We start from the raw sequence: 18,949 nt of genomic DNA, 5'->3' as shown, positions 1-18,949 counted from the left end.
CAGGTGTTAGTTCCAATGCCTTTATTTGGAAAAATATTTACTTTATTTTAGTAACAACCCGGGGGCCGCGTCTTACCTTCATTTGTTAATGGAATATTACTTCCGGTGTGGTTCCACGAGCTTTTGCACCGTGAGTTAATAATGACACACCTGATTGGATTGCAGAAATACATAATTTAAGATTGCTTTATCCGATTTGTCAGTAGTGCGGAAGTTCCCTCCCTGCCCTCGCCCAATTGGCTGTCAGTCGTGTCAATATCGCCACAACCCAAAATTGTCTGCTGGACGCTTTCACTGTGACTGTGATACGAGAATGCCCTTCCTTTGCTCCTCGGATGCCCACGGTATTCAGAAACGCATTTATAGCCAATATTACCAATCTGCTAAATGGATCCCGTGTTGCTTTTTGGCCGTGAAGCCTTAAAATGTCAGTGTTTAGTACCCGATGTGATGTTCGGTGACAGGAGACGTGAGCTAGGCTAGCCAATTTGCTAGCTAACGTCGCACTTGTTCTGCTCGTTTTGAACGGTTTTGCTTTTCCTCCACATGTTCTCGGATGTAAAATAAACAGTGTGATGATGAGTATCAACGTGGTGGGTTTACCTGGCTTCTACCACCTAGCTTTAATTGTGTAACCTCTATTAGCAGCACTATTAACATTTTTAACGGTTCCTAATTAAAATGGATGCCAGACAAACGATGTTTTTATCTTTGTTTTTTGTCTTTGTTTTTTTGTTTGCCACTGCACATTATTTTACAGAAGAATCTAATGACACATCAATCAAAAAACAACACTGATCATCTCGTTTTAATGTGGTCACAAATGTACTTAATCAATGTAAAATCTTCACCTGTATATTTAAGTTGTTTGTAAAATTAATTATTGTCTTTATTACCACAAGCATGGGGATGTCACTTTATGATCTTCTCTATTTTAGAGAAGATGTATTAGGAGAGCCACTTTTGTCTCCAAAGCAATTCTGCTTTGTAATTTTTGTAGCTAATACTTTTTTAACACACCTGCTATAATGCTGCTCACTTATCGCTGTCTTGTGGCATCTTTACAAACCATACTTTTTTTTTTGTTAAAGCAATTCGCAGCAAAGCGTGAATCGCAAATATTGGGACTTAATGTATATAAACATCACTAGAAGATGTGTTTTTAGTACCTATATAGTAATTACGGAATGAGTGAATGTTTCCAAACACAGCCGGTGTTTTTTCTTTGGTTTTCTCAGTACCTGCTTTCTGTCCACCTTTCGCCCGCTTAACAGTTAATGCAAGCTTAATGACCTCCCCTTGTGTTAATTCCCCGTCTGGAGCTGCGGGAGGTTGCCTTCTTTACAGGGTGGTGACTTTGTGTTGTCATGTTTTTGCGTTGCAGGGTAACACGGCGGATGACGGGACAGTAAATGCCAAATCCCCTGAACTTGGCTCACCCCGGTGTTTCAGGTGAACGCTTTTTGGCATTTCTTCAGAGAGCGGTTGCCACTCGTCTCACCCGGAGATGTCGGTGAGAAGGATGGAGGGCATGTCCATCGCACAAGCGTTGGCCATGACGGTCGCGGAGATACCCGTCTTCCTCTATTCCACGTTTGGCCAGGTAAAGAGGGCGACAGCACGGGTTGCTACCAAAACCTTTTACAGAATTGTTTTTCTATTATAGTAAAGATGCGGGTGTGTAGAAGCTCTTTGACCTAAATGATGTTTTTAAAAGTATGTACGGGTTAACAATCAAATAGAAATTCAATGTATATTGATTTTTCTGGTGCACTGTATATGAGGAAGTCATATTTAATTTAAAATGATTCTTTTTTGTTCCCAAATTAATAAAAAGCACCAAATGTGCTGGCTAAAAATAATTATCTTTTCTTGTTTTCCCGAAAACATTTCAAAATAACAAAATGTCTAAAATGGTGAAATTGTTAGCCTAATAGAAGAACTGCACAAGTCATTTCCAACATAAAACTTAAAATCAATTAAACATAGCAATTAGCTCGCAAATCTTATTTTTCTTTTTTTCTGATTTTTAAAAAAAAAATGACTTATGCTATTAGGTTAACAAAATGTCAAAATAGAAAGAGTCCGCATTAAAGCGCTTTGAATCTCAGTAGGAATCATTTTGTAAAACACTGTGTATTTTCCCTTAACTAATAAATGTTATGTAAAATCATTTTTAGCACTCCGCAGCGGATCCTTTACCAGCCTTGGTTGGTGCTGCTGTTTTGGGTTAACAACCAGTTAGTAGTTGCCACCGGTGCTGATGTTGAGAAGGTCATCAATTAGAATTTACATTCTCATTCACTGACACCCACGTCACTCACCATGCCAGGCGCTGGCATTTACAGCATATACGTTCATTGTAGAACGTGAGCATGGCAAACCCAACTGGATCAAAAAGTATCTGCGCCACACATGCAGGTTACTATGTTTAATAATGCAAAATACATGTGTATCCAACTAATCAATGGAATAATTAGTAGAACACTCCATTCAAAAAATATTTGATAGCTGCAGCCCTGCTAATATCTGCTGAATTCTTCTCAGTCCATCTTCTCGCAGCTGAGGCTGAGCCCGAGCTTGAAGAAGGTGCTGTTCGCCACGGCGCTGGGCAGTGTGGCGTTGGCGCTCACCGCCCACCAGCTGAAGCGGCGCGGCAGGAAGAGGAAGCAGGCCGTGCAGAACAAGGAGGAGCAGGTACCGCTGGGCGTGCCCGAAGCGCTGCTCAGAACGGGGAGGCCGTCGTCGTTGAAGAGAGGTACTTGCTGGCGTACCTCTCACGATGACATCACACAAACTTCCGGCTGGCTACATTTACATTGCACTAGTAAACATACCCACCTGGGGTTTGTTTCAACTCCAAAAATATTGCAATATCGTGATAGCGAGATTATATCATGATTTCGTCATGTCACAATATTAAAAACAGCACAGTTGTTAAATAAAGGCAGGTTGAACACCACCTGGTGGCTATTTTTTAGTGCAGTTTCATTTTCACAAGGCATGTTTTGGCCCTTCTTTGTTTAAAATCCACGCTATTGGTCAGAGGAAGGGGAGGAATTCAATGTATGCGTGAATTAGCAAGTAAGTGTCTCAATAGTAATGTATCACTAAGGAACTTTTCAACCTTCATAAAATATGTTCGTAACTCTCCTGATGAAACATGGACTTAAAACTAATTGAATGGTACCTTTGCCATGGCTTGAGGAGGTCTGTATCATTTTTACTGGCACTAAACAACTTTGAGGAGGACGGTAGGAACACTGCCATACAAAAAACTACAAATGTGCTGGCTGCTTTATGGCAGACGTCACTTTCCCCCTTTTCTCATTCGTTCAGTCCATTTGACTGGCGTGAGCTCAAAAATGACGCAACACGCTTGTCCTCATGGGAAATGTGGTCTTCTTTCAGTCATAACATTACCGCTTTTGTGCATATGGTGCCGCCATAATCAACATAAACTGAAAGTTGCTTTAAGTGTTATTAGAGATTGCAGGTTGGTTATGTGCATTGCTGCACAAAAGCACAACATTGTGTGTGTGTTTCTGTATGAGCTAATTTTTTTTTTTTTTACAATATCGTGACCTTTTTTAATATCGTCATCCTCCCCACAATATAGTGATAACGATCGTATCGTGAGGTTCATATCGTGATAATATCGTATCGTGATGTTTGGATATCGTTACATCCCTAATGGTGAATTGAGCCGATGCCTTATTCTGTGCGCAGTTCCGCTGATGGGCCGGCAGGTGATGAGCCCGAGTACTCGCAGCAACGACACGCTGAGCGGCATCTCCTCCCTGGCGCCCAGCAAACACTCGAGCTCCTCCCACAGCCTGGCATCAGTAAGTTATTCATACATGATTGTGTTTTCTCTCTGTGCGCCGTCTTAATTGCTATGTCCCCCGCCCGCAGATGCGAGCCACGACCTCGCCCAATCAGTCCGTCAACCCGCCGACGCCCTGGGAGGCTGAGGAGGCTGCGGCGGGGGAGCCGGCCGCCATCGAGGACGCCAATGCGGAGAATCTCTATTTGATGGGTAACATCATCCTTACCCTTCATAATTAATTGATTACAAATCAGTTTCATGATTTAGCAAATTGATTTTTTTTAAATGACGACGTATTGAATTCATTTGATCTATTGCCCAGCCCTATTATGTAAAATAGCCGAATGGTGTTAAGACTGTTCACAACGGCTCAATCATTTTCAGAGAAGCAGCTAGCAAAATACTTTCATGGTTGTTTTTTTAGGGCTGGGTATCGATTCGAATTTCCTCAATCGATTCAATTTCGATTCACAAGACTTCAGTTCGATTCGATTTCTATTTCCCCCGATTCACTTCAGTTCAATCCGATATCGATTAGCTATGGAACAACATCAATTCTTCTTAAATGTCAAGGACATGATTAAAAACGACACCAATATTAAGTTCCAAAGTCAATTTTGCAGAGGCAGTAAGTAACTGGTCAAAGGATTTTGTTTATTAATGAAAGTAACACGTGTTATAATCAGTTAAGTGTTACACAAACATTGACATCAGCAAGTATGAGATGAAAATATTTTCATAATTCTAATTTAAAAATTGTAAATATGAACTTGAAATATTCTGAATTGTCTTTAAGTGCAATAAGTCAGGTCTTACATAAATTTAAGAAAATACTTTTAAATTCATGTGAACAGTAAATTTTAAGAAAACAGTTAGAAAAAAATTGCCCTTTAAAATTCTATTTTCTTCAGAATTTATGGGGGAAAATGGAATATTCAAAAAATCGATTCATGGTTTTATGAATGAATATTGAGTTTGAAAAGGAAAATCGATTCGATATTGATTATTCAAATTTTTTTTTTTAACCCAGCACTATTGTTTTCTTTCGCATTTAATGTGTAGGCAAGCACTTCAGACACGGACAGCTATTTTTATACAAGCCATTAAAAAACACATTTTCCATGATATGTCCTCTTTAAGAGTGACAAAGCGAGGCTGTTGTGTGCGCTCTCGTCAGGCATGGAGCTGTTCGAGGAGGCCCTCCAAAAATGGGAGCAGGCGCTGCATGCACGCCACGGCCGCAGAAGCGTGAGCGCCAGCAACAGCAGCTTGGCGCTGCAGGGGGCGGCGTGCGGAGACGCTCCCACCGTAAGTGGCTCCTGTTGCGTGAGGCTCCGTTGATCAGAGGCTCTTCTAACAAAAGGTCGGCTAGCTTAATGCTAACGTACCATGCAAAATGCCATAGATGAGCTAAAGGATACGGTTACGGTAACTCTAAACCTTCAGACAGCTGATGATTGTCTTATCTCTCCCCATATGCTGCTGGACCAATGGCTAGTTTGTTACCATGACGATAGGGGGCGGAGCCCAGAGTGCGATTTCAAGTGAACTCAATGCAGCTCTGCTTACATTTTGGTTTTGACATAACAGCGTTGTTTCTGTGTGCTAGTGTTTTATATGATTTTGTCTGGCTGTCGCTTGAAAGTGACTCTGGATCTTTGCACAGTCTAACTGATAATGATTATGATATTCTGTAAATTAGCCCTCCTGCTATGTAGCAGAGGGATGGAAGTGCAGAAGCAGCTCATGAAAGCTTGACTTGGTTCTTGCATTTGACACCTATTTGTAGTAAAGCCATTAAAAAGTCAAATTGCCATCATTTGTTCCGTGTATTTCAAAAGGTTTTCCCTCCTTCCAGATGGAAGCTCACAACAAAGTGTTTGCCGACAAGCTGGAGACGCTGCTGCACCGGGCGTACCACCTGCAGGAGGATTTTGGGGGCAGCATCCCCACAGACAGCGTGCTGGCTGACTTTGGTAGGACACCACAATAAATACAACTTCAAAGTAAAAGTGTGCTAAGGCTATTTGCATTGCTGTCAATGTATTACTTGATTTGGTCAATTTTATTTTGAAGGTTTAGCGTGTTACGTTGAGTATGTTTAAGCTTCCTTGACATGTCAAAATTGTGTCCATTGTGAATGCGCACTGTTGTTGTTTTTTTTCCCCACCACCGACCAATCCGCGGATCGTGGGCGATCCGAACCGTGGGGCCTGATCCGAACCGACCACGGATCAATGATGATCCGTTACACCACTAGTTAATATTGATCCATCTGACACGTCATTTTAAGTACATTGGGTGGTCTTCATGTGTAAACAAACTAAATAAATAAATAAAAATAAATAAATATATATATAAATTAGTGCATTCATTTTGAAGTAATTTAAAGTTTCTTTAACAGCACAAATTTTTTAATGCAACGCAGCAGACACGTCAACGTCAAAATTTAGCAGTAATACATTTAATAACAATGCATATATCTGTGGAGTCTGAGGTAAAGTTGTATTTTACAATTGTAAAAATGTTATTTCATGTTAAAGATTAGATAGCCCTTAATATGAAAAGAAAAATGCACTGAGCTGTCACCAACGTGTTACAAATGCAATTATGCCATCTAGTGGCAGAAAAACTACCCAATTAACACAAATCAGTGATCACATGAGTTTTTTTTTTTTTTTTTACAATACAGCACATCTTTTTAATTTTAACTCCTAATTATGATGAAATTACTGTATCAATTACTAAAAGATGCAGCCATATTTCTATTGGTTGTTTTTTTTACACATTTATGTAAACAAGAGTATACAAAATATTTTATTGTACATTTAGAACAGATATAAAATTTGCGATTAATTACGATGAAAAGTTTGAATCGCCTGACACCCCTGAAATGTATTGATGTAGTTTTTGATGAGCATTTTGGTCATGATATCGGTCTAATAAAAACTTGGTAGTGTTTGATGTGCAATCCATAAATGTCCTGTGGTATTCCCCCTCCCTGGTTAGAGAGCGAGGGCACACTTATCTTGCCCCCGCTGGAGAGTTTCCGCCTGCTACCGGACAACGACGACGACGACGCTGCCACAGTGTCGTCCGACGTCTCCTTCTTCTCCGCCGTGGAGGTCATCTCCGTTCATTTGGACAGAGCCGCCATCATGAATGGCCCCATTGTGATATAGAGTTGCATTTTTTGGCTGCAGATGTTCGATGCCATTTCGCTACAAGACCCCTACCAGCTCCTGAAACCCGCCGCTCTCTATGAGGAAGCCTTAGCTCGCGTCAGGGAGGACCGAGTGGCCTACAGGTCGCTCAGGTAGAAAATGACGCCCTTTGTTGACACAAATCACATTCCGTAGTTATGATTGATTCATTGACATTTCTCACCAGGACTGAACTACTTGAATGTTACGGTGACCAAGACTTCCTGGCCAAGCTGCACTGCGTGAGGCAAGCATTCCAGGTGGGTTTACACCTTCCCAACCGTCATACCTGTATAGAAAGGATGCAAAGAGAAGGGGATTAAATTAAAAAAAAAAAAGAATCTGACTGCTGATGAATGTAAATTTATACATGTGATAATAAAACGTAAGTACAAAGAAGGTGAACTCCCTTATGACAAGCTAAACTACTCATGAAGACAAAGGGAAGGAAAATGGCTGTCAGGTGAAACTAATCGAAATTCGCATCTTTTCTGTGGTGGCACACAATAAAAAAAAAAGTTCAAGAATAAGAAAATAGCTTTTGTAGTTAATTCTGTAGTCAAACAGTTGTGACTTTTGTTGACACATTTCTACCAAGTAAAAAATGCATCATTATTAGTTTTGGATAAATCAAGTTTATTTTTTTGTATTTTGGGATCCCACTTGTCATTTAGGTGCTATTGCTGGACGAGACGCACCGCACGTTCTTCATGGAGACGGGCAAGCAAATGATTGCCGGCTTGATGGTGAAAGCCAACAAGGTGAATGAAGCGCTCTCCTCCGAGTACGCTAGACATTCCCCGCCCATTGATTGGATGCGAGTCTCCACTTCCTTTTACAGATGTTTATTGCACAGCAAAACACCGTAGAAGGAAAATGTCACACCTACAAAAAGACAAACATATTGCATTTACTACAAACACAGCACTGCTAAACATCGAAGCTAACGATTAATGCTTGTCTATAGCTGCGTACATTTCCGAGCTGCTGTAAGCCTGCAACTTCCGGTTTGACATGTCAAAATAAAAGCATCGTATTTCAAAAGGGAATAAAGATGGCGGCAATTACACTAGAGTTGTCAAAATGAGTAAAGTAATCGACAAGCAATCCATTATCAAATTAATCGACAACTATTTTAATAATTATGTTCCAAACCTTCAAACAACTGCTACTTAACACACGGAGCAGCAATACATACAAACAGCTGACGACAATCTGATCTTTCTGCTTTGTGGGAACATTCAGGCTTGTCTGTTGACTGTAAAAAAAAAAAAAAGAAATAAATGATTGCTTAAAAATGTCTTCTTTCTTCCTTGCGCCCAATAATGATTTTTCCTGCCGTGCTCAGAGTCCGAAAGCGTTCCTGGAGAGCTACGAGGACATGCTGCTCTACACGCAGCGAGAGGAGACGTGGGCCGTCACCAAGATGGAGCTGCAGGGTCGCGGGGTGAGCTTCTTGAGCGTCTTGTGGGCGTGGCTTGCACTGCTCTCGCACATGAGAGCCGGCAGGCTCCAGGTTGAGGGTGACCGTGGTCACGCTGAGCACGTTTTCCAGGTGGTGTGCATGACCTTCTTCGACATCGTGCTGGACTTCATCCTGATGGACGCCTTTGAAGACCTGGAGAACCCGCCCTCGTCCGTGGTGGCCGTGCTGAGGAACCGATGGCTCTCGGACAGCTTTAAAGAGACGGTGAGTTTGTCCCACGCGTGCGCATGAGAAACGCGCCGTTTCTCATCTTGGCGTGCTGCGTTTGTGTGGCAGGCCCTGGCCACGGCGTGCTGGTCGGTGTTGAAGGCCAAAAGGCGTCTTCTCATGGTTCCCGACGGCTTCATCGCTCACTTCTACGCCATATCGGAGCATGTGAGCCCCGTTTTAGCCTTTGGCTTTTTGGGCCCCAGGCAGCACTTGAGTGAAGTGTGTACTATTTTCAAGGTGAGGACTTGATTCTATACACACGCGGCAAGCTCTTCTTCCTCTTTCCACTTGCTCCATTCATCAACTCGCAAATCACACTCGGACTGCTTGTGACAGACGAAGTCCAGCAACAGTCCACGTTACACAAATGCAATTTTGCGCCAATGCAGTGTTCCCTCGCTATTTCACGTCATGATTCACCTTTCGCGGCCTCACTGTTTCTCTACTAATGTTAACTTCAACCTCTGAAAATATCAAAACAATTGCCACAGTATTTTGGAATTCATGGGCATCAAGCCTGTTTCTCGCCATATCGTGTGCTCATACGTTTACATGTAAACTTTCTAGCACCATACGAAATGAAAAACACTACACGAATGCATGTCTCACATTAAGGGAAAAAAGCAAAGTAGGAAGTTGTGAGAACTGTAGCCGTAGCCTAGTACGTAAGCTAGCGTGCGGTTTGTGCACTGTCCACTAGTAACTGGAGATCCTGAGCACAAGCCAGTGTTAACGGAAAAGCAATTATGCAAAAACGCCAGTAGAGGGAGCCAAAGCACCACAAACGAGGTAGCTCCAACAGGTCTTGACACTCACACTCCTAATATTGACGGATTGCTGATTATATTGACGGATGATGACCCCCGTCCGACAATGCTCAGTTTGTCCATTTTTTCAAAGTTTTGTATTTTTCTGACTTAGTTAAAAGTGTTTCTCTCCTCTTCTGCCATCGTCCGCCCACAGCAACAAATCGTGCAGTACCTCAAGGACATGTTCGACCATGACAAGGTGCGCTTCACGTCAGCGCAGTGCCTGGCCGAGGACATCCTGAAACTCTCGCACCGCCGCAGCGAGATCCTGCTGGGCTACCTGGGCATTGACAGCCTTCAGGAGCTCAACGGGGGCCCGCCTGGCGACATGCAGGCGCACCACTAAACTGCGGTGGTTGGAATGCGGGGTCATTCTCATCCCACCTACTTCCTCTTCATGTTATCAGCTACTATCAAGAAGTCCATCACCGAATGAAGGACGCGTTCGACTCTGGACCGGCAGCTGCTTCAACGTCACCTATAGTTATGTATTTTTTGCTAATTTCCAAGGACAACATTTTGCCCTTAAATTCTACTTGAATCTTGTTGAACTGCAGCAAATGATTCCAGTCCGAATTATGAGAATGTGAATGGCAACGTACTGTATGTTCCTCTGCTGAAGGCCACTGGCCGTCATGTCCCAAATAAAGTTCAAAGCTGGGGTGGCCGCGTGGGGCCCCCGAGAGGTTTTGATTGAGGGCCCGCAAAATGCTATTAAAATAAAAAACAAAAAAACCTCAGATGATTCAATATGCTCATACGCTACTCACAAAAACGTGGGGACATTTGAGGCAAGTTTGAGGAAGAACCTGAAATTGTAGCTCGATGTCGAATTTGTGAGGGAAAACGGATGTCAGTTGCAGTGGCGGAGTTAAGATCAGTAAAACTTCAATCGGCGTGGATGTGGGTTTGATGCCCAAGTGGTGTGGTTTGGATGGTGCAGGATTGCTACCGTTATGTATCTTTAACTTCAATCATGCTATATGTTCATGTCATGTTTAACCATTGTACATAAGAGACACTATCTTTCTCACAAAACTATATGAAGATGGTATTATGGTTTGTGTTTTGTCTGCTTTCCCTTTAATTTAAAGCTCTTGTTGGCGTGTTCAATCCAATCCCTCCTGGACTGATCCATGTTCAACAGTTTAATAATGCATCAAAAGGGGCAAAGTTACAAACAAAAAAAGTTACTTAGGCCTATACTGTATTTAATTTTCTGTGTCTTGTATGTGCATATGAACTATATCTCATTACATCTTTTCCTATGGTAATTTAGAAAATTGCCAAAACAATGAATAGGAAAAAAAAGTATTGTGTGCTGCCTGCCTTGTTTTTATTTTTATTTTTTATTTTCTATGCCAATGCCTGTTAAAAAGAAGTGTAAATGGATGTTGATTCTCTGTATTAAATGTTATTTTTGGTTAATACTATTCTGATTAACTAAATATACAAAGCTACGTAGTGTTTGTATTTTATTTTTTGTATTTTGCTTTATTCATTGTTCATTCAATAATTCTTCTCTATGGACTTCCGGCTCGCGGCTTTCCTCGTCGAATGATTGGTTGGCGCCAAGGTGCTTCGCGGTGCGCCATTGGCTGACCTTGCGTGATGGGCGTGTTTCCATTGATTGCCGGGTGGTTGTGTCCTGGTAAGATGGCGTTGGAAGAGCAGTGCTCGGCGCCACCTCGATGGCGGTCTATATCGCTAACACACGTCGAGTTCGCCGAGGGTAAGTCGACTCAGCGTTTTCTCTGCGGACCACCGACACTTATTTAACGCCCTTCCGTCATTTCGTGTGTCGTCTTCGGTGAATGGAAACAACAGTCGCCCATGGTTGCCAAATTGTGCGAAGCCGTGATGTGCCGAATGTCACCGTGGTTGCTAAATTGTGAGACGCTGCGCATGCGCACTCGGTGGCGATGGATACAATGAAGGCTAGCGAGTTAGCTTTAAAGATGAGTTGATTTCAGCGTTTATTTCCCAAAACCAAATTCAATACACACCTCACGCCCTGAGCTGCTCGCACATTTACTACACCGCGAAAAGAGAACATCAAAGTGTTGTTTCGTGTTAATGAATTGTTCCTTTGAGAAGTGTTGCTGACACAGACGCTAGCTCACTGGCCTGATACTGTTAGCATTGCTAGCTCCAACCCCAGTGAACAACGTGAAAAGGATGGAAAATTGAATATTTTATTAAAGAACTAATGCAAAGTTAAGCTATAGTGTTTCTCAAACGTGAAGTCAGTGTCCAAAATAGATCTATCTATCTATCTATCTATCTATCTATCAAAAAATCCACTAAAATCACAAACACAGCAGGTGAAAGTATCACTAATAATAGTTAAGTTGCATTATTTTTTTTATATAGTGGACATTGATAGTCATAAAAATAAAGCTGTCCCCTGAAAATCCTTATGTAGTGATTTGGTTTATAGTGGTAACTTAAAATGTACAACATCTTCCCATGATCATTTCAGATGACCTGAAGGGACACCTGCTGGCCTACATCAGCCTCCTGCCCATTGCCATCCTTGTGGGCTTTGTTACGCTCATCGTCTTTAAACGGGAGCTGCACACGGTAGGTGGGAAGCGCCCACGTGCTCCATTTTGCACCTTACAGCGAACCCTTGCTATGTCAAGGTTGGTTGCTCGGCTCCTCCATTTGCTGTTTTTGTTCTTGGGCATAGTCCTGTCTAATATAAAATAATCTTGTGGCAACTTGGTGCCAAGGAACTTTGTTGATGTGCAATGAGGAGCTTCATTATGGTCCTTAGTTGCCACATTGCATTTAGTGGCAATCTAGAATTTTTTTGGGGGGGGAGGGGTGGCAATTACAAGATGTTTTTCATATGACAGCAGTAGACAAGTGGATTTCCATTGGTCCAAATACAGTTTGTACTGCTACCCGTGATTGTTAACTGCCTGTCTTCACAGATTTCCTTCTTCGGTGGACTCACCCTCAACGAGGGCGTGAACTGGATGCTCAAGCACATACTCAGAGAGCCGCGTCCATGTGCAGGTACAGGAAGCGACCGCCATCTTTTTGCAATAAAATAAAATCAAGCCTCTCATGCCAAACAACGCAAACGCAAAACAATACACATGCTAGCTTAACGGTTCCGGTTCCTTTGTCCTATGAAGGGTCCCAAAAAGGCTCAAAAGAAAAAAAGAGCTCAAAAGACTGAGTGAATCGTTTGATGTAGTGTGAAACGAGTTCCGGCGAGTGATGTGCTCGTTTGTCCGCAGGCGCTCATTCCACGCTGAGCACCGACTACGGGATGCCGTCCAGTCATTCGCAGCTCATCTGGTTCTTTGTTGTTTACTTATTTCTTTTTCTTTATTTAAGGTGAGTGTGAAACAAATGCGTGCGGTTAGAAAAGGTTTGCACACAAATCCATTTTTTTTTATTATTTTAGTTCGAGGTGCAACAATTAATTGACAACTAATTACTTATCACATCAGTTGATAATTTGATAATCAATCACTCGTTTCGTGACCTTGTTTGACTTAAAATTGTCCAACTTTTGGGCATTTCAAGCCTCTCAGCATGAATTGTTCAGAGATTTCTGGAGTCCTCCACGAAAGCAAAATAAAGCAATATCTGCTTTTACTTTTTAAAACAATCTACATTTATTCCCCATTTTCTGACATGTTAACTGAATCACAATTAATTCACATTTGTGCATTTTCTGCACTGCCAATTTGAAATGTCCTTTATTTTAAATAAATGATTGGAAATCAAAACGTTTTTTGTTCAACTCTAATCAATAAAATAATTGTTAATTAAAATAATCATTTTTTGTTTTTCAAAGCAAAACAGATTACTTGATGAATGGCTTGGGTGGAATACGCGATTGAAAAAAATTTTGCAGACCTAATGCAAACTTGTGCTACTGAATTTTCTCATTTGTTTATTTTTACTTTCCCCGTGCATGTTATAGCTCACATGAATGGCGGAAAACATCTTGAAATGATGTCATTTTCTTTATGTATCCAAAATCTGGAAATTCAACATGGGTGTGAAGACTTTTTATATGCGCTGCATCTCTCGCTCGACTCACTTCTGTCCCTCAGAATGCATCAGACCAACAACGCTCGGTGCGTGGACCTTCTGTGGAGGCACGTCCTGTCCATCGTCCTGCTGGACGTCGCCTTGGCCGTCTCCTACAGCAGGTCCGCGCCCCTCCATCCAGCGCTCCTTTTTTTTTTTTACATGCCTTGGCGGAGGTCTCCGCTCCGGGTTTTCCGGCGGATTGATTTGCAGCTCGTCCCTTTGCGCTTTCCAGGGTGTACCTGCTGTACCACACGTGGAGCCAGGTGTTCTACGGCGGCGTGGCGGGCAGCGCCATCGCCGTGGTCTGGTTCTTCATCACGCAGGAGCTGCTCACCCCGTTGTTCCCCAAAATAGCGGCATGGTGAGACCCATGCGACATTCTCACTTGAGTCACACTTCAAAATATAGTTCTCAAATATCCAGAATTATTTGTGATCCTCAATGGAGTCGGAACAATTATTGTTGTGTTGGATTGAAATAAAACATCTGCATTTGGTTCATTACAGACTGGCTAAATGGAAATCGTGAACCAGCTGATGACTTAGTCCGTTAACAGCTAGCCAACCGCACTCTCAACCCTTGACACCCACGTCACTCACCAGCCACTTTGTTTAAAAGCCACACACTCTCGGTCACAGATACTACAGTAGAATGTGTGTATGGTGACCTCAAGTGGACAAAAATAATATCACATACACAATTGTGTTGAACTCATTTTCTCCTACAAACGTATGAATACGTTCCATTTTGAATATTACCAGCGTGCCAAAAACGTTTTATGTTTTTTATATGCTAGAGCATACAGAAGGCTTTGATATGGCGATTATGTGAAAAATGATGAAACGCAATGCTAATTGCTTCAAAAACGGAAATTGATAGAAGTATACGTCTTTTTTTTTTTTCGACTGAAAGAAGAGACTTTAATCTTTTTTTTGGGAGGTTCCATGTTTTTATAGCAATTGAAACACAATATTCTGTGGGCATTGCAAAATCATAAAAAAAATAATACAAGCAATTTGGCTTCTTCAGGTTTTTTCAAAGTCAAGACGCAATTATGTCACAAACATTACACATCAGCAATATGAATCCTTTCTCTCTCTCTCTCTCTTTTTCTTTCTCTTTCTCTCTCTCTCTTCTCTCTCCCATTTGCAGGCCTGTGTCAGAATACTTCCTGGTGCGCGACACCAGCCTGATCCCCAACATTTTATGGTTCGAGTACACGGTGACGCGCTCGGAGGCCAGGTAAGGCTCGCCGCAGCCAACGCAGCGCTGACACTTTTTTTTTTTTTTTTTTTTTTTTTTTGACATTTCCGCCTCGTTCACGTCTTCCAGGAACCGACAACGAAAGCTCGGGACAAAACTTCAGTGAGCCCCCTCGCAAGCATTGGACAGAAAAACACTGGAGGACTTCTGGCCTCGGGTTGCCGGCCGGGTGAGGAAAAAGACAAAGCGGGGGAGGTGCTGTCATTGAGCTTGCGCACACACACACACACACACACACACACACACAGACACACACACACACACACACACACTTGGTCCTTGTACAGCTTCTACATGCAAGAGGCCAACTATTAAAACCATGGATGAAATATTTGAACGGAATGCACGCCGATGGGTCAGCTGACATTCCCCGGGAGCCAAAATGGAGGCTTTTCATTGCAGCATGTTTTTTTTTTTTTTTTTTTTTCAAATTCCAACACAGGCCTGACTTTTTCTTAGCGTTGAAGAAATTTGTGACGTTATCATGTGAGAGAGAGAAAAAAAAAAAAAAGCACTTTGTAAAAAAAGAAAAGAAAAATGGAAGCAACTAATTAATGATGGGCTCGTTAAATGTTAAGAAATATCCCCGCCCTTTTTCGTGGCGTTATGAGTGCGACGATTACACAACTGCAGGGGGTGTCCTCGATTTGCAACGTTTTATTAAACGGAACATGCGTTAACTCGTTCTCTGCCATTGACAGCTAAAGACTTTAAAAAATTCATTTGAACTATTTCTATTAGTTTAACATTTTTTCCACTTTTGTTAATAAGAGTATGAAAACCTAAATTTTTTTTGGGGTACATTTAGAACAGATATAAAATTTGTGATTAATTGTGAGTTAACTAGTGAAGTCATGCGATTGATTACGATTACATGATGATGATGCCCCTAATTTTTTAATAATCTTTTCTTAAAAAAAAAAAAAAAGTTAAATTTTTTATCTTTTTTTTAATTTGAATTTTTTTAGAAAAGATTATTAAAAATTAGGGGCGGCAGGCGATTACAATTTTTAATCGTAATTAATCCCATGGCTTCACTAGTTAACTCACGATTAATCGCAAATTTTATATCTGTTGTAATACAATTTAAAAAATCTGGGTTTTCATACTCTTGTTAACAAAAGTGGGGAAAAAATGTTAAACTAATAAAAATAGTTCAAATGAATTTTTGACGTCTACAGCCGTCAATGGCAGTGAACGAGTTAAGCAGACGAAATTTAGCCAATGTGTCAAACCGTCGTAGTAAAACACCAACAACTGGCAAGAAGCACGTACTCAATATCAGATTTGTATTTATTTATTTTGCCTTAAGTGTTGATGGATTGGTATGAGCAGCCTCCATGAGTACTCGATACCTGGAAATGCAGCCAATACTTCATCAATTAATCTGTTGATTTTTTCGATTAATGCATGAATCTCAAAAAAAAAAAGCTTGCATAATGATTCATTTATTTTTGACAGTGCATAAAATGCAGAAACAAAAGTTAATTATGATTTGTGATTTGGTGCCCAACGTGTCAGAAAAAAAGCAAAAAATCGTCATCATTGCTTTCCAAAGTAAAAAAAAAAAAGGTTTTTTTTGCTTCAACAAAAAAATAATTTTGTTTTCATGGAGGACTACAAACATTTGAGATGATTTACTGTTGAGAATCTGAAATGCCAAGAAAGTCGACACGTTTAAAAAAGAAAAAGAAGATATAAACGATTGACTTGTTAACAAAAGCAATTAATTACATAATCGATGAGTTGTTGATCAATTGTTGCACTGCTAGTTTGAATCAATAAATTGCAAGGCATCTGTTCCATCTGTAATTGGTGATACTTATAAAAAACCGTTTTGATCCCTTCCACACTTCCAACACGCACCTCTAAATTTAGAACAGAAAACTGATGACTGCAACCCCAGCGGAGAAGCGCGACACATTTCATGTTGGAGGTTGCAACTGCAAATGAGAATCTTTTTTTCCCCCAATCATCCCTTACTCGGATGAAGAAATGGCGGTAAATAAAAAAACAAAGCAACTTGTGGTAAAGCGAGGGGCCCCCCCTGCACTGTAAACGCTTTTTGACTTGCGTTGGTTTGTCGGGACGATTCCTCACTCAAGCAGGCAAAATGCATGCTCTGTGAGGTTTAAGTCTGCCGATGAGCTCCGTGGGGCCGTCGATTTTTTATTTATTTTTTCTTTGAAACGAGCGTCGTGAACGCGGGACCGCCCTGTCGTCGTGCGCTTTCGACACGCGTCACCCGGGTGGCAAATTCGGCTATTTCAAGAAATGACTTTCATATCATCATCATCATCGTCGTCGTCATCATCGCTTATTGAAAACGTTCCATGGGAATGAATGGAAATAAATATGAATGGCCATTTTTGCACATTATGACGTATACAAACAGTCATGGGAGGACAAAATCTTTTTTTATTTTTTTTATTTTTAGCACCCTTTTTTTAATGTTTTTTTTTTTTTCTTAGTTCAATTCTAACACAAGAAATGAAATAGACATGTACAAAAAATGTTTAGTACAGTAGCTCAATTGAAAAGATTTCCTTTTTTTTTTAAAGAAATGTCTTCATTATAGCATCCATCTTACAAAAACACTCTTTTCCAACTCAAATGTAAATATAACATTGTTGCTGGATGGAATCATCATATCTGTAAAATCATAACTTTTCAAGAAAAAAAAACCCTCACTGCCGTTTATCCTTGCGCACTACACATCAATTTCATGCTCTTTTTAAAAAAAGAGAAAAAGTTCCATAATCTCAGTCTTTGTCAAAAATCGTAGAGCGCCGAGCGATGCACTAAATAAAATGACAAGCTGACTAAACGAAGGGGCAGACTTTGAATCTTGAGGCGACATAACGCCGCACGCCTCCCGCAGCGCGAGGGAACCCCAAATTGAGGAGAAGAAAACAAGTCACATTGATTTTTAACGTTGAAGTGAGTTCAGATTTTGTGTGTGTTTAATGAAAATCTAATTTAGAAGTTTGACTTTTTTTTTCAATTGAGCTGCTGAAAATGTTTCGGTTTTTTTTTATTTATTGAAATGCACCTCAATTCTGTATTTCATTCATTTTTTTTGTTAAGTTTACTGCTGTAAATTCCATGTCATTCCCAATTATTTCATTGTAAAGTTAACAATTTCTGGAGTTTTTTTTTTCTTTTGAAATCCTAATGAACGTTTGTTTGTGTGTAAATTCACGTTTACAGAAAAGCAGGTCATTTTTTTCGGACCAAGGTGTTTTTGTTTGCTTTTTATGCCTCATTGACGTTGTAGCAGTCCGGAAACACAAAATTCTGGGACTTTTTTTTCTTCTTCTTTTCTACATATATATAAATATGTTGTTGTTGTAATGATCATTTTTCTTGTTCACATTTCTTTTTCTTTTTTACATTTCCGATGCGACATTCCGTGTCCTTTTTAAACAGCGTGTACTTTTCCTTGTTTTTTTTTAACTCATCGTTTTTGAAGAAAGGGAAAAATGATGAACCCATAAACACGGTTGGTCGTAGCATGTGATGATGTGGAATTCCTTGGATCACCGGCGATCAAAGTGTTATAAGAATCAAAAAGGGAAGTAGAATTATGAATATTTTTTCCATGTGTATTCTATATCAGGCTGAATAAACGTGTTTACGTACAAAGTTTTGCTTCCGGTGTCACGTTCAAGTGAGACGTCTCATCTTTTATTACACAAAATTGTCACCAACATTTAACGAGCGAGAATCTGAACGCAACGTCTGCCTACGGAAAGCAAAAACGTGATCACGCCAGGTATAAAAAGTGTAAATGACTTGACCGTGCCACATGTTTAAAAGACGGCCAACCCGTCCGTGTAAAAATAGCTGTGAAATAAAGAAGCGCGCAGCACCTGCAGGCAACGTCGTCGCTCCACTTAGAGGAGGATTCTGACCCACTTCTGCGACTCGAAGCATCTCGGCTCCAGTGAAGCAAATCAAAGAGTGGTCGCCGCAGCTGGAATAGACGCAAGAGCAAGTATAGGAGAAGATAGAAATTCAAATCAAGTTGCAGGCATGAGTCGGTCGGGACTTTTTCGGAGAAAACACAAGTGTAAATTGGAAGTGAAGA

At 40.9% G+C, this 18,949-nt stretch overlaps 2 protein-coding genes across 3 annotated transcripts; both read left to right on the top strand.

The window, feature by feature from the left end:
* The first annotated feature begins 187 nt into the window (after positions 1-187).
* miga2 (mitoguardin 2) lies at positions 188-10,997 on the top strand. 2 transcript variants are annotated; one of them, XM_077542664.1, is made up of 15 exons: positions 188-344; positions 1,385-1,603; positions 2,548-2,758; positions 3,730-3,845; positions 3,916-4,039; positions 5,007-5,137; positions 5,688-5,805; positions 6,839-6,954; positions 7,033-7,145; positions 7,220-7,292; positions 7,707-7,793; positions 8,381-8,479; positions 8,588-8,722; positions 8,795-8,965; positions 9,692-10,997. In XM_077542664.1, exons 2-15 carry the CDS (start codon positions 1,508-1,510, stop codon positions 9,881-9,883), a joined length of 1,782 nt encoding a protein of 593 aa, XP_077398790.1. In that variant the 5' UTR covers positions 188-344; positions 1,385-1,507; the 3' UTR covers positions 9,884-10,997. The 2 variants fall into 2 exon arrangements, with proteins under 2 accessions (XP_077398790.1, XP_077398791.1); XM_077542665.1 differs by having other exon boundaries at positions 308-427.
* A 176-nt stretch (positions 10,998-11,173) lies between these two features.
* Positions 11,174-18,504, top strand: dolpp1 (dolichyldiphosphatase 1). Its single transcript, XM_077542725.1, has 8 exons — positions 11,174-11,269; positions 12,020-12,120; positions 12,477-12,561; positions 12,789-12,888; positions 13,617-13,715; positions 13,829-13,957; positions 14,749-14,838; positions 14,929-18,504. The coding sequence occupies exons 1-8, from the start codon at positions 11,194-11,196 to the stop codon at positions 14,963-14,965; spliced, it is 717 nt and encodes a 238-aa protein (XP_077398851.1). The 5' UTR covers positions 11,174-11,193; the 3' UTR covers positions 14,966-18,504.
* Positions 18,505-18,949: the final 445 nt, after the last annotated feature.

This window comes from Vanacampus margaritifer, chromosome 14 (assembly GCF_051991255.1).
Source record: "Vanacampus margaritifer isolate UIUO_Vmar chromosome 14, RoL_Vmar_1.0, whole genome shotgun sequence".
NCBI lineage: Eukaryota > Metazoa > Chordata > Actinopteri > Syngnathiformes > Syngnathidae > Vanacampus > Vanacampus margaritifer.
Note: the sequence above shows the minus strand (reverse complement) of the source record. Positions and strands in the feature narration are given on the sequence as shown.

Excerpts from the sequence above, each read along its gene's own strand:
- miga2 (XM_077542664.1), top strand. The coding sequence starts at position 1,508 with ATGTCGGTGAGAAGGATGGAGGGCATGTCCATCGCACAAGCGTTGGCC. Across the intron at positions 7,794-8,380 it reads TGATGGTGAAAGCCAACAAG|AGTCCGAAAGCGTTCCTGGA; the intron begins GTGAATGAAGCG and ends TGCCGTGCTCAG. Across the intron at positions 8,966-9,691 it reads AAGTGTGTACTATTTTCAAG|CAACAAATCGTGCAGTACCT; the intron begins GTGAGGACTTGA and ends GTCCGCCCACAG.
- dolpp1 (XM_077542725.1), top strand. The coding sequence starts at position 11,194 with ATGGCGTTGGAAGAGCAGTGCTCGGCGCCACCTCGATGGCGGTCTATA. Across the intron at positions 12,889-13,616 it reads TTTCTTTTTCTTTATTTAAG|AATGCATCAGACCAACAACG; the intron begins GTGAGTGTGAAA and ends TCTGTCCCTCAG. Across the intron at positions 14,839-14,928 it reads GTGACGCGCTCGGAGGCCAG|GAACCGACAACGAAAGCTCG; the intron begins GTAAGGCTCGCC and ends CACGTCTTCCAG.